This window comes from Vicugna pacos, chromosome 15, assembly GCF_048564905.1.
Source record: "Vicugna pacos chromosome 15, VicPac4, whole genome shotgun sequence".
Taxonomy (NCBI): domain Eukaryota; kingdom Metazoa; phylum Chordata; class Mammalia; order Artiodactyla; family Camelidae; genus Vicugna; species Vicugna pacos.
The window spans coordinates 31,418,856-31,436,075 of record NC_133001.1 but is presented as its reverse complement, the minus strand read 5'-3'; the positions used below and the strand labels follow the sequence as shown (position 1 = coordinate 31,436,075).

Here is a 17,220-nt window from a genome sequence, read left to right as displayed (position 1 = left end):
TTTCAGATTTTGAGATGTTGGATGTGCAACAGTTCCTAGTAGTAACTTTACTGTATGGGTGTAAACTATAATGAAATTCACTAGTATTTAGGAACTGTCAGGCGAAGATATCAGAAAGGTCATCTGCTTGAGTCTGTCATCAAGGAGTATAAACCATAATGATTAGTATTCTCATGTCATGATAAAGTAAGATAAAGTATAAAAATTATCATTTGCATTTCAGTCCTGGTATTATGATGGTTTCCACTGTGATTAAATCTAAATTAGTACCTTCCTAGTTTATAGACTTCTAGCCTAAATCTCTTCTATTTCAGCTGAGTTGCTGCTCAGAAATAGAACTTTTTTTGTACCTTTGGTTACTAGAGGTCACTATTGCTTCCAGTCTTGCAGGCTAATTTTGAGAGGGCTCAGACTTTGTAAGGCCTAAGCCCTGGGGGAGGGGTATGTATATATGCAAACATACATACCCAAGTGTGTGTGTGTGTGTGTGTGTAGAGAAAGACAGTGCTAATGATACATTCCAGATATAAATTTGTGTAACTGCAGTAATCATTTTTGTGCTCCTTTCTTCCACTTAGGTTCCTAATATTCTAAATTTCAAGAATATACTTTAGACTTTTCAGCTGAAAAACAAACAGTTCCTTTTTGTTTGTCTGCTTTACTTAACTCATTGCTTCTACTTTGGGAGGTCAGTCACTCTTTTATTCAAATACTAAGGGTTCCCAGTACTGAGAGTTACCTCAAATTTAATGGTAGGATTGAAAGTGACCATGAAAATATTCTTTTGGTCTTTTCTTGCTCTTTGTATAAGGATCTAGGGACTGTCGTAATTAGTACTATTCTCTGCTTAGAATTTCCTTTTCCCCTCCTCTATCTGATGATTTCCCACCTGCTATCCTGGCATAGCTCAAAGTGTCATTCCCCACAAGGCAGAATTATTTCCTTCCATTTACTTACCATTCCTTCTGCCTGGACTCAAATCCTGATTTCACTGCCTGCTACAATATAACCTTGAGCGCATTAATAATCTCTCTAAGCTTTAGTTTCTTCGTCAGCAAAACTGGGATAATGGTAAATCCCTTTTAGGATTATAGTGAAGATTGGAGGACATAATAATTATAAAGTACTTAGGACAACAATGTTTAGCACTTAGCAAGTGCTTGGTAATTCATATTACTCCACACTACTTACTATGTTGACAGTTGTCTCTTTCCTTCATCTTTTCAATGTACTAGGCACTGTTTTATGTACTGGAGGTAAAAGAAATAAAAGACACTGACTTTGTCTCTGCAGGGCTTCAGGTAAAGTGAAAAGATAGATAACTCAATAATTACAACCATATGATAATTGGTATTAAAAAGGTAAATTTAGGGTGTAGTGGGTGCACTTAACTCAGACTGGAATTGAAGTTTCCTTGCAGGAGGTGACATCAGCATTCATCTATCTTCATGGTCTTAACATCCACTTATTGGTGCCAATCCCCAAATTGTAAATCTATATTCTAGACTTCAGCACATAAGAATTACCTGTCTTCTTACTAGATTGTTCTGCTTGTATGTCTTTCAGAATTCATTAATGCAAAATGTCCCCAAACTGAAATAATCATCTTTTAAGACCTAAATATTTCTTAAACCTGCTCCTCTTTTCATTTATGTGACTTAGCTCTTGTTTCAGGTCCCCATCATAACTCTGCTTAGACTACTGCTCTGAAACCTGCTCTTCACATAGCCACTAGGTTTTCTCTAAATGTAAATGTGGTCCTGTTCCCTATATATAAGATCTCCATGATCTAACTCTTGCGTACCTCTCCCATCTGGACTTTCCTCTACCATCTGAACTCTGCTCTTTCTTGTTCTGCATTCTCACCACAGAAAGATCTTTTTGTCTATCCCGTCCTCATGCCATACACACTTAAGCACACCACCTTGCTGTTACCTTTTTTTTTCTTTTCACACGTGCTAGAATAAGATCCCAATATCTTATCACCTCCCTTTTACCTGGCTATCTCTTACTCATCCTTTAAGACTTTGTTCTGTATTTTTTCTAGGAAGCCTTTCTTGAACTGTGTCTCTAATCATCCTTACAGAATTATGTGTCTTTGTACTTTTATTATACTCTGTTCATAATCACTGTTATTGTACTTAGCCACATGTTTTCATTTCTAGTGTGATTCTCTTGCAAGATTTTAATTCCTTGGTGCTAGTAGCTGCCTTGTACTCTCTTGTAAACACAGGCTAGGATCATAACAGACCCTGAGTAAATATTTGATGGGTAGGTGGATGATGAATATGTTAATTTAGGCAGGCAGAGGTTATTAGCATTTGCCAGAGAGAAGGATCATATAGGTGCAAGGCGCAGAGGAGTTAAAAATTACTTAGTTTAAGAGTTTATAATAAATTGAAGCGTGAGATGTGAAGTTGGGAGTGTCAAGAAATGAGCCTCAACTGGTAGATAGGGCCCATAGTGAAAGGTTTTCTTACACCTTGCTAAGGAATTTAGTTTTTATCCTGAAGGCGCCTTAGAGCCATTAAAGGATTTAAAATTGGAGAGTGACAGGTAGATTTACATTAACCCATTAATTCTAAGATGCCTGTGTTTCTTGCATTTTAACATCTCTGAAATTGCATTGCATTTTACAACTGATTGTGTCTTAACAGTTCTCATAGGCAACACTTCTTTCTAGTGCTGTTCAAGATAATGGTGTATATTACAATTGATGGCGTATTAAATTCAAAGACACACAGCGTGTTTTAGAAAGGTATTCTGGCACAGTGTACAGAATGCTTTAAAAGCAAGGTAATACTGCAAGAAGAGAGAATAGAGATAAACTGAACATAATCCAGAAGAGGAATTTGAGGCAACAGTAGTGAAGATGCATTCATTTAGTCATTTAGAAATTAAGTGCTTTCTATGTGCTAAGCATAGGGATACATACAAGAATCACAAAACAAGTAAGGTTTGCAGATACAGTTACAGATTATAGTAAGTGGTTTAAGTCAAAGTGGATCATAGACTTCAGTGTAAGGGCTTAAACCAGAAAACTTCTAAAAGAAAGTACAAATACAATAAAAGAAAATACAAAATACAAATGTCAAAAAACTTTAACTAGAATATATAAAATACACTTACAACTCAGTTATTAAGAAGACAGACTATTTTAAAAATAGGCAAAAGATTTGAATAGACACTTCACCAAAAAAGATATATATGGATGTCAAGTAAGTACATGAAAAGATATTTAACACATTTAGAATTAAGGTAATGCAAATTAAAACCACAATGAGATACCACTATGTGCTCACCAGGATGGCTAAAATTTAAGTTTGGTCATTCCAAGTATTTGCAGGGATGTGGAGCCACGCAAACTCTGTGTAAATGTTAGGAATTTAAATGGTATAACCACTTTGGAAAACAACTTAGCACTTTCTGAAAACGTTAAGTATTCACCTACCACCCAATCTAGGTATTTACCTTTGAAAAATGAAAGCATATGTTCACTCAAAGACTTGTATACTTAGGTTCATCATAGTTTTATTTATAACAGAAAACTGGAAACAACCTAGATGTCAACAGGTAAACAAGTAAATGAATTAAAACATTGTGGTATATCCATATAATGGAATAGTATTGGGTTACAAAAAAGAATAATCTGTTGATACACTTACCAACTCAGATGAATCTCAAAATAATTATGCTGAATTTTGAAAGGCAAGAAAAAGGTATATACTCTATAATTCCACTTTTATAAAATTCTAGAATATGCAAACTAATCTATAGTGCTAGGAAGTAGATGAGTGATTGCCCAGAGAGTGAAAGAGGGAGAAATGGATTATGAGGGACACAAGGAAACTTTAGAGAATGATGGCCATATTTACTATCTTGACTGTGGTGATTGTTTCACACGTATTATATATGTGTCAAAACTTACATGTATGTCATGTAAGTATGTCAGAATACATATGTATGTCATATATATATGTCAGAAAAAGTAAATTGTACACTTTATGTGCAACTTATTGTGTGTTTTATCTCAGCAAAACTGGGGAAAATTTTTTTTAAAGAATTATAGAAGCAACAGAGGACTTAGATAACAGTGATGTGTTGATTTCTTTTTTTGACATATTTTATAGTGGTAAAATATACATAATGTAAAATTTACTACTTTAACCATTTTTAGGTGTACAGTTCAGTGGCATTAAATACATTCACATTGTTATGCAACCATCACTACCATCCATTTCTAGAACTCTTTCGTATTCCCAAACTGAAACTCTATCCATTTGTTCCTCCCCTCTTCACCCAGCCACTAATTGTGAGTATTTTACCACAATAAAAAGAAAAAGTTGTCAGTATAACAAGAAGTCACCTGTTTGGTAGAGTACTACTAGATCTGATGACCAGTGACATTAGCATAATGTGGGGGTTATTGTACTATATTATATGTGAAAAATTTTCTAGGAAGTTTGAAAAATAAATATAGTAGGTCTCTTCCTTCCTCTCTTCTGATTCGTTCTGTCTGAGGCAGGGTCTAGGAATCTCTGTATTAAGGAAACACTTTATGGCACAAGTGGCCCCAAGAGCTATTGCTGTCAAAACATGTAGTGTTCTACCATCATGTTTGTAACATTCTAGGGTGCCAGCTATTTAGGCTTTATGTATAAAAGTTTTTGCTCTCTGTGCTTTTATGAAGAGAACAAAGAAACATGAGATTGGCCAAATATAAAAGTTAGATTTTCTTGTGTGTATGTGAGAAGACTTGAGTCCAAAAATTAAAAACTATTCTCTATTCCCAGATTTTTAAATAAACTTGCCCCTTAGTAGATATGGCTGTTTGATCTTGTGATCTGAGTCTTCCTGACCATACCAGCATACTGTCACACATTTATTTCAGTCCTCCTACTGTATACATTAAGATAACAGAGGTTACTGTATATACTTATGCTTTATTTATAGGGAACAACATTCTAAGATTCAGCTTTTATGATTTCTAGAATTTTTAATTTCAACAGAACCTGAGCTATTTCTGAAAATTGACATGTGAGGATTTGTGGTTTTCTTGAAGCACAACTTTGAAACATGTATTTTAAAGCTACTGTATATGAAGAGCAAACCATTTAGCTAGAGAATGAGTCTAGCTGCAATTTAGCAACTTAGCATGGCTTTTCTATAGGTCTATTTTGATGAGATTAAATCTTCAGACAATAATATTGTATGCTGCATACAGGGGGAACAATCTGCTTACTAGTGTTTTTTGTGGGAGGGGAAGGTTATTAGGTTTATTCATTTATTTGTGTTTAGACAGAGTACTAGGGATTTAACCCAGGACCTCATGCATGCTAAGCATGTGCTCTACCACTTGAGCTATACCATCCCCCCTGCTTACTAGTTTTAAACACAAATAGACTTAAATTTTTAAGCTCCAATCTTTGAGAAATATTTGAAATATAATGTAAAAAGTTTTTTCTTAACCATCTCTAGGCCAGCCAGGCCTTCGAGAAGCTATTTCCATGTCCTGTATAACGAATGGGAGTGGTGCAAGCAGAAAACCAAGTCACACCAGCTCTGTCTCAATTGCAAGAAAAGAAACTCTTTCATCTGCTGCTAAAAGGTACCATTTATTAAAAAAGCTAACATTGCAGAATTTTTTTAATGTGATAACTCAGTCTACTTTTGAAAAGAATATGAAATAGAGCTGTATGGAATTCAAGTGAGCATGTCCTTTGAATTCTTTGCCTCTGTAGAGATATCCAGCCTGTACTTGCCAAGTTTATATTCATCACACCTGCGGAGTTGTGTGAGGAAGCTTTTGGTTCTTACTAAAGAAAGCAGGCAGTTTTATTTCCTGGTTTTGTTTTGTTTCTTTTTAATTATTTCTTTTTAATCATTTGTTGATGATATAAGCATCACTATATTTAATGGAATTACATAAGTGAATTTTCCATAGTAAGTGATACATTTGATAACAACATTTTTAAAGGAGAAATAGAATCCTTGATATAAATCTATATTAGTGGGGGATTAAACACTATTATAACGTTTATTCTTTAACCATGACTATAAAATTGAGGCTTAATTTAAAATATTACAGTACTGTGCTATGTTGTGTATCTGTAAGAGGATGGTGGGCAGGAGGGCAGTGGAAATACTGTAATATAAAACTTTCAGTGGATTACACATTTAAATTCTATATGTTCTTTTCATCAATTAATTAATTTAATCTATTTCAGTAAAATCGCATACAAGATTTTTCTGCCGTCGTGTAATTCCTAGCAAACTGTTCCATATAGGGTTTGAAGAAACCATAAGAGATCAACTACGTAATCTTACAACTGTTTTCTTCAAAGAACAAAGAAGACTTTAAGTACTAGAATAATATTTAAAATGTGCTGATAGAAAGTGGTTGCCTCAATAAACCAATGCCCGTGACTAAATTATTCATCAGTGTGTGTTTACAGATATTAACCAGACATTTGACTACAGGAATGGTGAAGAAATAACATGATCTTTAGGCCTTTTAAAAGTCCCTTCTAGAATTCAGTCATTAAAGTCATTGGCATTACAGAATCTAGACTGTCTCCTCCGAAGTATGCCAAAATGTGTTACCTGTGCTCCAATTTCAGGAGAAAAAGACAAATTATGAGAAGACAAATGTGTAGTGGAAATTTTTAATACAGTTTTTAATAAACTTCCTTGTTGTGTCCAGTAATAATTTGCATTCAGCCCATTTTCTTATGTAGCTATAGTTATGTGCAGTGATCAGTATTATGTCCAGTAGTGATTAAGCAATCTAAAACCAGATGAGTTTGTTACTTTATGATACAGGGGCTTTGTAATTTTCTTTTGAATATCCCAAAAGAAAGATCTCTTTTAGATTCTTCTAGGCCCACTTAAGAATAGAGGCCTAATGATATGCATTTAGGATAGTTTGCAGCCTGACAAGAAAGAAAGAATTCCTAATTCAGTTTTAAATTTCAGTTAATCTGCTATTTTTGAGGTAGAATTGTATTTCTCAGCAGATAAAAAAATTGAACGTGAACAAGACAGTAAAGACCAGTCTGAAGTCAGATGGTATCAGAAATGAATCAGATTAAGAAATGTCACTGTCAAAATTATATTTTAACATTATTAACTATTGTAAATGATTAGATTAAATTGTATGTACTATGTATGTTTGTTTAAAATGTTCTTAAACATACCTTCTTTGTAGATTATGTACCTTAGAGGCAAATTACAAAATATCCTTTGATTAAGAAGTTCAGGTAATTGATAGTTTTATACCTTTTTAGTTCTGGAATTATCGATTCCATCTGCTTTGTGCTACTGTCAAAAGTATACAGTGTAAGGACTCTTACCCAGTGTGATCAGGAATGGCACGTGCTTCATTAATCAGGAGCCAAAGTATGGAGTCATAAATTTGTATATAAATATCTTAAATATTTTAACTTAAAATATACTCACATATATTCATTTGTGAATTTTTTAATGAAAGGCTGAGCCTCCCCCCCCTTTATTTCTAAACATGCATCTCTGATTAGCTTCCTTGTTGACTGTTTTGCATAAAATACACCCATAAATCTTTTTTTTGGTAATTTTTAGTTTCATTTTTTAAAACAGAGTAAGAAAATTAAAACTCTTGCAAAGCAATATGAATTAGAGCCCATCTTTTTTCTATGATTTTTTCCTCAGTGTTTTATAACTGTTTCACCTACACAAAGTTTGACAGCAGTTTTTTGACTTAACAGCAGTTTTTTTAGTAACTCGTTTTCATGGAGTCTTTCTAGAGCATTTAACTTAGTTTACATGGAAATTACAGTTCTCTTTCCTATGTATATCTTACTAGTTTTCTTTGTATTTTATTAATTTACATAATTAAAATAACAAGTACAACTAACAAACAGTCTGGGGTGGGGGAAACACAGTTGACTCTTGGTAAGTTTAAAACTAAACTGATGGGAACAGAAGTACACTGAAGAAACAGAAATTGGAGAATAACCTACGAAGCATGAGCATTTAGTGTGCCTTGGGCGTCAGTGTGCTTTACGGAGGTGATGGAAAGTGTCACTCATGCTCTGATTTGGAAACACTGAAGTCAGTTAAGAAAGCTTCTATTGTCTCCCAAAATCTGCCAAGATGACAAAATGCATTAGAGGTCATTTTGCTCTAAAGGGGCGATCTTCATAGGATATATTGCCTTAGAAATATAGTAAATTTACTGAAGATTTTAATAGCTTCCAGAATTTTTAAAGAAATATTTTCATTATTGAATGAAAGCATTATAAATTGTGTTAGCTGTATGGCTTAGGATTTTGATTTATAGTAACTTTTCCCATCGTTTGATATATATATATACTTTTTTTATTTGTTTAAATATGTGTTGTTCCATGTTATACTTTATTTTACAGTGGTACAGAAAAAAAGAAAGAAAAACCACAAGGACAGAGAGAAAAAAAAGAGGAATCTCACTCTAATGATCAAAGTCCACAAATTCGAGCATCACCTTCTCCCCAGCCCTCTTCACAGCCTCTCCAAATACACAGACAAACTCAAGAAAGCAAGAATTCTACTCCCACCAAAAGGTTTTAACTGACCCCAAGTACAGAGCTAGGGAATGGTTGTAATGATACCTGAATTCTGTGACTTGAGAAAAAGTTAACTATCCATGGATTTCAAGAGAAAAAGCCTGGTGGTTCCCCTCCCCTTTCTCTGTTGCTGTAATTTGTATTTTACCAAATTGGAGAAGGAAAATTTGTCAAAATTTCTCAGTTAAAAATGGATAGAAAAATAAAGTTATAAGCAGTCTGATGAAAGGAAGGCAAAAGTAACCTATTCAAAATAATATTTTATAGTAATAGTGTATTTTAACATGTGCATATAACTATGCATAAATTTATAGCCGTGGATAGAAAACTGCCATATGTAATTATCCTCACCATATTTTGGCATCATTACAACCTTCAGTTTTGCAAGGGCCCTTCTCAACACATGGCTCTTCATTGTGACTGCATCTCAGTTTCAGTTTTGGGTTTTGGGAGGATAAGTTCTTGCTTGAGTAGAGAATTGAATCCACTTCACCTAATCTTTTCTATGCTACAGGCTTGCTTGAGGGCTTCTCTCTGTGTCTATAATAATTAATATTTTAAAGTTATGAGAGGGGGAGAAGGGAGAAACATTCTAACAATGTGTGTGAGCCTAAATTGGGGATCTAAACCTGCATGCTGGGAGTTCAACACCACAGCTGCGTTGTAATCAAATATTTAGACCAACTTAATGAAATTTGCCTGCATTACAGATGTTGACTCAAGCTTTATGGTTAGGTATAGGTATATTTTATCATCACACTTCTGCTTTGAAATCTTAGGAAAATACTAAACCATTCCCAGAACTGGCTAGAATTTTAATAAAAATAAGTGACAATCGTCCCTAAAAGAGTTATAATGTATTTTTATTTGATTCATTTAGTATTTTGCCTCAAATCTCTAATGGAAATTTGGAAAAACAAAGCACCCTTCACTTGATAGATGCATGTTTAACATTTTTAAAATGCTTTGTGTGTCTCATGCAGATTCTTATGCTATCTAAACGGTTTGTAATTCTTCTGCCTGGTCTCATGTGGAGGTTTTCTTGAATACAGCTTATTAATATTATGTAACTTTGGATTGTGTGTGGTTAAAGGTGGCTTTTTTAATAATCAGTCTCTTTAAGGTTCTGAGTTGCCTTGGCATCTTTGTCCGGATCTTTTTTTCAGCTTCTTAAGGTCTCCTGGAAATGTGCTTGCCATTCTAAATTGCTCTTTGGATGTACTATTACAAGAAATATTGAAGACTGGATGAGTTGTAGGATAGTTAGCAGTGCAGCCAAAAAAATTGCTTATTAATAAAAAATTTTAAGTTACAAATATATGGAATCAGTATTGATAATAGAGCTTTCTTTTGTTAAATCCTGTTTATTTCTAATCGTGTGTAAAATTGCTTCTAAATGATAGAAGCAAGATTCTTACTTTTAGTCCTACCATTTATTTAGAAATTGCCATTTGAACCACATATAATTTAATTACATGAGGACATAAAAAATGAAAATAGTCTTGTAATGACTTTGAAAGAGTACAGTTTTTTCCCAAATTCACACAAATTTTACAAATTATGAGAGCTATTAATTACTCATATTTAAGCAAATCTGGGTTTTTTTTTTTAATCAGGTGCAAAATATTTTTTCTAGTGAATCTTCTGAATAATAGTGAAAATTTTAAAACAGACTTGGTAATTGCCTTGTTTAACTCCTTCACTCATCCAGGGACAGAACCTCTCAACTAATCCTTTCTTCTCTTTTCTGGATTAGCTGTAAGAAAATGTTAATTACTGCTTTTATGTTCTATTTAAACTGTCAATTACATGTCATTGCTACTCATAGAATTTTTCTCTAAGAAATTAATATATTTCTTTCAGCATTAAACGACCACCAACAGCTGAAAAGTCACATAATTCATGGGAAAATTCAGATGATAGCCGTAATAAATTATTGAGGGCAGTTTCAACATCAAAATTAATATCAAAAGTTATAAAAAATACAGACAAGTAAGTATTATACTTCTCAATTTCATATAAAAGTTATTAATTCTGTGATGTCATGTTTGCATGTAGAATTATATACCTGGTTTGATCATTTTAAAAAAATCTGTATTATGATTTATATCTTTTTCCTTTTTTCTTTTTTTTGGGGGGGTCGGTAATCAGATTGATTTATTTAGTGGAGGTTCTTCTGGTAATTATAATGGTCAGCCAAATAAAATTATAAAATAAATATCTTTGAATTCCTTTTGTAGGCATAAAGATGTCATCATCAACCAAGGTAAATTAAAAATCCTTTTTAAAAACTACTTACTGCTTTTCCACATCAGTTAAATTTTTGCTATTGATAAGAATATTGACTTATTTTCATTCAGTATACTTTATTTATTAGCTCACTTTATTTATAGTCATTAAAGAAAATACCCAGTTTTTATTGTAAGACATGTCATTTTTATCTCAACCAGCAAAAATGTCAACCCGTGAAAAAAACAGCCAAGGTAAGAATAAGCTACGCAGTTGGTCGCCTTCTAAGTTAATTTCTTCCTGGATCTCTTATTTGGCTTTTCATTATTTATATACCTGGCTTTCCTCTTACTAAAAGAAATACAGTAATTTGAACTAGTGAATCTAACCACTTTTCTAAAAATTCATCTTATTTCCATGATCTCTAAAGAGTCAAGGTTAACAGTACAAATAATTATATCATTACAAAGAGATAAAATACTAAGGGGAATTCCCCCCCCCCCTTTTTTTTATGAAAATAGAAGTTGTACTTAGAAAAGCCATTTAAAAGATTGGTAAATTTTAACTCAGTTTCCTGTCTTGCCAACTTCATTGCAAATAATCACTCATTTCTTGAAGCTAAGACTTAAAAAATATGAGTCTAGCAAACCCATTTCCTCTTAAATTTTTCTTTTATATTAATTGTAATTTCTGGCTACTTGCTGTTGTTGGCTTGTTCTGACCCAAAAAAGATCAGACTTTCTGTAAATGTGTATTTCATTTAATTGCAAAGTAGGTAAGATTTATACATCAGTTTTACATTCTCCTTCGATTGCCTGCAAGTTTAATTGAAGCATGCTCTTCTAAATGAAAGCATGTCTTTTCTGTGCATGCTTTTTACAGCTCATTTCTATATGTCCTAGTTATCTTTATTTTCTGGGCTATTTATTATATTAACCATATACAGTGTAGTTAAAATTTTTGTTAGAGATTCAATTTGATTTCTGTAGTTTTTGATTCTAATAAGAAAAATATTTGCAATCTTCTTTGGATCATTTGTTTTTTCATAGAAATTCTAAATAAAGTTGGTTTTTGCTGCTGTTCTCCTTTAGTTAGGTCTTACTTTGTCCCTCCTTTATAATTAAGTATAGATTAAGTAATGGTTGAAATACCTTAAGAAAAAAATGAAATTTTATTTACAAAGACAATTCTTATTATATGTATTAAAGCTATTTTTTTTTTTAAATAGAGGTAGTGATATAGAGTGGAAAGAGCAGTGAGTGTGGAGTCTCTATGTTTAGTGTTTGGCTCTTTTGTAGAACACGCTGTGACCCAGGCAAAATGGCAGTGTCTCTGGGCAGTTTTCGAATCTGAGAAGAATAACTATAAAGTTTACTTCACAAGACTGCTGAAGGATAAAATAACCTGCATGAAAGAACTTTAAAAACAGAAAACACTGTAACTATAGAAAGGTGCTGCTGTTATTACATGTTTTGCTAGACAGCTCAAATTTTATAAAATCCTTATAGAGTGAATGAGAAAAGGCTACCTCCCTCTTTGTCATGCTGTGATATGTTCTTTGGAAGGAAAAGGGAACTTGTGATTAGTATATAATAAGTGAGTGATTTGTGTTGGTGACAGTTTTCAAAACCACTGAAGTAAGCAGGTAAGTAAATATTTAAAAGGGAAGGGTTTTGCTAGAGAAGTCACTAAAGCGGGGAAGAAGGATGGAATGAAAAACTGGAAAAGGATATAGAAAAAATAAGTTAAATTCTGTTACAAGAATTTTTAACTGAAAAAGTTTGTCCCAGATGTTGGAATTTAGCAGTGTCAAATGTTGCTTGCATTAAGCTTTAATTTTGGAATATGAGTCTGTTCCTTTGCCATTTTAATCAGCTATGTATATCGTTAGACTGTACCTTGAAGGAGATCTCTTGTGCCTTGTCCTGTTATGTAATTCAGGCCTGACTGAAATTGGAGCAGAGCCTATGGAAAGAAGTAGATGGATTCTAGATGGTTTAGGAGATTACAGGTAGGGTATGAGAGGTAAGGAACAGAAGGAATCTGTGAAAGCCAGCCTGAGACTTCGTAAGAGGCATCAACTAAAAGTAAGGAACATTTGAGGAGGAGTAGATGTATGGAAAGAATAGAGTTTGGTTTTGGACATTTATACTTGAGTGTATAAGACTTAATTTACTTGTAAAGATGTGTAGCAACCTCTACATGTAGATGTTTAAACACGTATTTTGGAGTCCAGAGACTGGTTTCACCATTTACTTAGCCTGTGACCTCAAGCAGGTTAATTCACCTTCTTAAGTCTTTGTTTTCTCATCTATAATGGAGATAATAATAAGCACTCAAAGGGTGATTATAAAAATTAAAGGTAATAAAACATTTAAACTAATACCTGGCACACAGTACAAATAAATTTTATTACTGTATATGAGTGTGACAGTAAAACCTTGCACTCAAATGTGTAGAGTTAAGATGAAAAGATGACCATTAAATAGATGATCTTTACTTGGTATAAGTTGTAGATATATTTTAAGTTTGATACTCATTTTGCATAGCATATTCACAGCACATTTTCTTACACTTCAGGTATTTATTGATCCAAAAACTCTGTCATTTTTGGACAGTCTTTTAAAAATACAATTTTTTAATTTCTTTAGCTGTTTTTTGACAGTGACAAGTGTGACTTGCTCTAAGCCATCTGCTTTGTTTTGAGAACAAGCCTGTTTATGTTTGATACATATAGGTGAGTGGTATAAGAGAGAACTACCTGAAAGGCCTGTGTATGTCAGGCTCAGAAGAGCAGTAAAGCTGCACATCTAGTCAGCACTTAGACAGTAGGAAGGAAACCATGGTTGAAATGGGATGTTCACAGGGCAGTCTCAGAGCCTTGGTGTGAGAGGAGGGACAGGTTACTCCACTAAAAAGAGGCTCCTACTGACTTAGATCCGTATCTACCCTCATACCCTCAAGTCCCTGAAGCTTAAGCCCCTTTTCATTCCTCTTCTGTTCTGTTGAATTCTCTCCCGTTGCAAGAGAAATAAGACTTGGCCTGTCAAAGTTAAACTGTGAATAATTTTTTCTGTAGAACTATTTATTGTTAGATGTAGCATTTAGGTTCTAGTACAGTACTATTCATTTGAGAAGCTATTGATAAAGTTCTTTGAGCTAAGTTGGGGAACTGTAATCACCTTTTATAATAAATTACCTTTGGGGGAATATAGATAACTGACAAATTTTGTAATAAACAAAATGAGTACAGACTATAAGCTCATTCTTACAATAGTTACCGAGTATATTACATTTTTAAAATATGGAAAATAAGTGTCACGTGTCCTCATTTCTAGAGGAGAACCCAAAGGTCCTCAAATTATTGGATATTAACTTTTTTTCAGGCTTAAATAATGTCTCTTTTTGCTTGTAGTATCTTAAACTCTTGATATTTAGAATTAGCACATAATTCATTGTTTGGTCATGTTGAGAACCTGAATGAGAAAAATTTGCTTAATTGAGGAAAAGAACTCATCAATCACCAAATCACACTCTTACTTCCTTTTATAAAGCTGCCTCACTGCTCTGTGATTAAATTCATTCTTGCTTAACCACCAGACCAGCGCAATGATAGCTTAACTACAGGTATATTTAGATGGAAGAACAGTTACTATAATATCTTTCAAAATTAAGAATTGACAATTTCTTACTAGCTACCTAGCTACCTGTCTAAAATGGCTTCAGATGAAAAATACTTTAAAAGTCATTTTGAAATACTATCAAAAATCCTTTGGTAATTTGTTGTAGCCAGTTATTCATATAATCTAAAAATACACAATATAAACTCATTTACAAAACTGGAGAAAGGAAAACAAAGACCTCTAAGTAATCGTGTCATTTTCACAGCTGTTACAGTTCTGATGTTTCTTTATTCTTTGTCAGATACACATTTTAAACGTTTATTCATTTAACAAATATTTACTGAGTGTATTTTGTCAGGATCTGTCTCAGGCACTTGGAGATACAGTGATTACATTGTCTGAACTCTGTGGAACTTATGTTCTCCCTAAAAGAAAAAGATAATAAGTACTTAATATGTCAGGACATAATATACGTTGGGAAAGAATGAGGAGAGAGAATGGCTGTTTTATATAGAGTGGTTAGGGAAGACATTTCTCATAAAGTGACATTTGAGCCACCTGAAGGAAGTGAGTGAACAATGTGGGGATCTGGAGAGAGAATTTCCTGAGCAGAGAAACCTGGAAGTACATGAGCCCTGAGGCAAGAGCTTTCTTGCTGTGTTAAGGAGCAACAAGAAGGTCACTGATTGTAGTGTGCATACAGTTTTGTATTTGTTAACCATTGCATTTATGGTTAACAATTGCAATTATAGATTCATTCTAAGCAACAGAAGCTTCATTAGTCACTGCAGTTAGGAAAGGGAAGCAGAGTTGTTTAGTGGGAAGAGGGTAAGAATTATAAGCCTGAGACCTAGTTAGGGATGAAATGACCTGAATCACAGAAGTTTGAAGAATCAGAATCCTACAATGACTAAAATTATGAATGTAGGTTGGAGTGAAACTCAAATTTTCATTTGCCAAAAGAAATTATGAAAAAAATGAAGCATTCTTCATCTAGTAATAATTTTTCCTCTGTGACTGAGACCCCAGACCTTAGTTCCCTCACATATACTTAGGGTTAGACTAGACGTCACAAAAGGTGATGTCTTTAATAATTTTTGAAAGCTTTTTTTCTTGCAGCAAATAGAAAATGGAGGACAGCCGCCCCCCACCACCCCCCTTCGCCCCGAACCTTCACTAACTCACGTTTAATCTACCTGTTGAAGAGTTTGAATGCAGATGCTTTTGTTCAGTGCCAGTGCCTTGTGTTGCTTTCTGACCTGTTGGCTCCAGGCCTAGGCTATCCAAAAACCAGATCACACCTGTGTAAACTAAGAATTGTATCTGAAAGAATAGCTAAAATTTACCTGTAAAGTGTATAGGATAGCAGTGTCCTACTGCTATTGTGTTACCTACTGAGCGGGAATATACTGTCACCTGCTGAGAGGTTGTGCAGCTTGAAATAAACCAAAAAAAAAAAAAAGTGAAAAGCCGTTAATTGAGCTACAGATAGAATCTTTCCTTGTTGTTTCTGAGATGGTATCCAAAACTTTGCAATTCTAGAATTTAGAAAGAAGGGTGCTAGCTTTAAGTCTGTTTGAGTATGAATAAGCAGGAAGACCAGGAAACCAAATATTGCATTTCCCAAAAAACATACTGACTTCCAAAATTTAGATACTGGCTTATTTTAAATAGGCTATATAAACACTACTTGGATCCCTAGGTCTGGGCTTTGTCCAAGTATTCTCTGTGTTTTAAAAGGAGACCAAAAAGGGGGTACCTCTTCTCTGTTGGAGATTTTTTTTTTTTAAGCCTTGTGAAGCAGAAATCTGATTTCTTGGTGGTGGTGGTGACAGTCTTCTGGATTAAAATGTGTTTCAAGGCTGTCCAAATATTTTTTGATTCTCCAAAGAACAATTTCACCAAAAATATTCTATTGATTATTTACTTTAATAATACTTTTTTAAGATTTTTAAAGAATGTTAAATGTTTTAATCTTTCTAAAAATATATACAAATAATATTTCAGGCACCCAGATTTATTAGATCTTTACATTTTGCTTTTTTTTACTCAGTTTTTTTTTTAAGAAATCATTAAGGATAAAATTGAGGTCTCTCCTTAATCCTGTTTAATTAAAAAGCATATATAGGTTTTTATTGTTTGCCTGGGGCCTCTTGATTCTCTTTCTACTGTAGTTAATTGAGAAACAGCTAGAGGGACAAATATTTTGACATCTGAAGGTTTTTTTTTGAATTTATTTTTAAAAAATTAAATCCAACTTGCTATATCCAGATAAAATGAAAAGAATTTTTTTGTTTAATGTTTAAAATAACTCTTCCTGGGAATATAAATGAGTGATTTGAGGGTGTTTTAAAATACAACTATGTTTTGCTTAGTTGAGAAGTGTTTTTAGCAATATAGAAAATCCTTTAAAAGTTTTATGTGCCTTATACTGTTGGGATAGACTTCTTTCTCATCTTTCCCAAAAGAAAGCCTTTTTCAGGCAGTAAAAATAATCTAAAATGCTTACACAAACTCCCATATCTGATATTTTCAAGTAATTTTGTGACAATCACAGTTATAAACAAAACAGCAAAGAGAAATCTGATTAAAAGAGGTTTAAAAAGATTCAAGAAAATGGTTAACTGCAAATTGGCTTATTACTATATTAGTATATATGTTGATTGGCAGATATCGTAAGACTTGGTTATGTCTCTGTTATAAGCTCCTAAGGGTCTAGGTTCATATTTTTTAAATATCTTCATTGTGCACCCTCACCCCACTTCTCAAATAATGAAGAATTCAATAAA

The 17,220-nt window shown here is 33.3% G+C and overlaps 1 protein-coding gene across 6 annotated transcripts in view; it reads left to right on the top strand.

The window, feature by feature from the left end:
• Positions 1 to 17,220, top strand: part of EML4 (EMAP like 4) — a 124,886-nt gene that overhangs the window by 60,023 nt on the left and 47,643 nt on the right. For 2 of the 6 annotated variants that reach the window (XM_015245454.3, XM_015245453.3), the window contains exons 3-7: positions 5,479 to 5,608; positions 8,403 to 8,576; positions 10,443 to 10,571; positions 10,820 to 10,845; positions 11,030 to 11,062. In XM_015245454.3, the coding sequence (XP_015100940.1) occupies positions 5,479 to 5,608; positions 8,403 to 8,576; positions 10,443 to 10,571; positions 10,820 to 10,845; positions 11,030 to 11,062 (492 nt within the window). The remainder of the gene's footprint in view (positions 1 to 5,478; positions 5,609 to 8,402; positions 8,577 to 10,442; positions 10,572 to 10,819; positions 10,846 to 11,029; positions 11,063 to 17,220) is intronic. The other 4 variants (XM_006211460.4, XM_006211459.4, XM_072937812.1 and 1 more) reach the window with 3 other exon arrangements.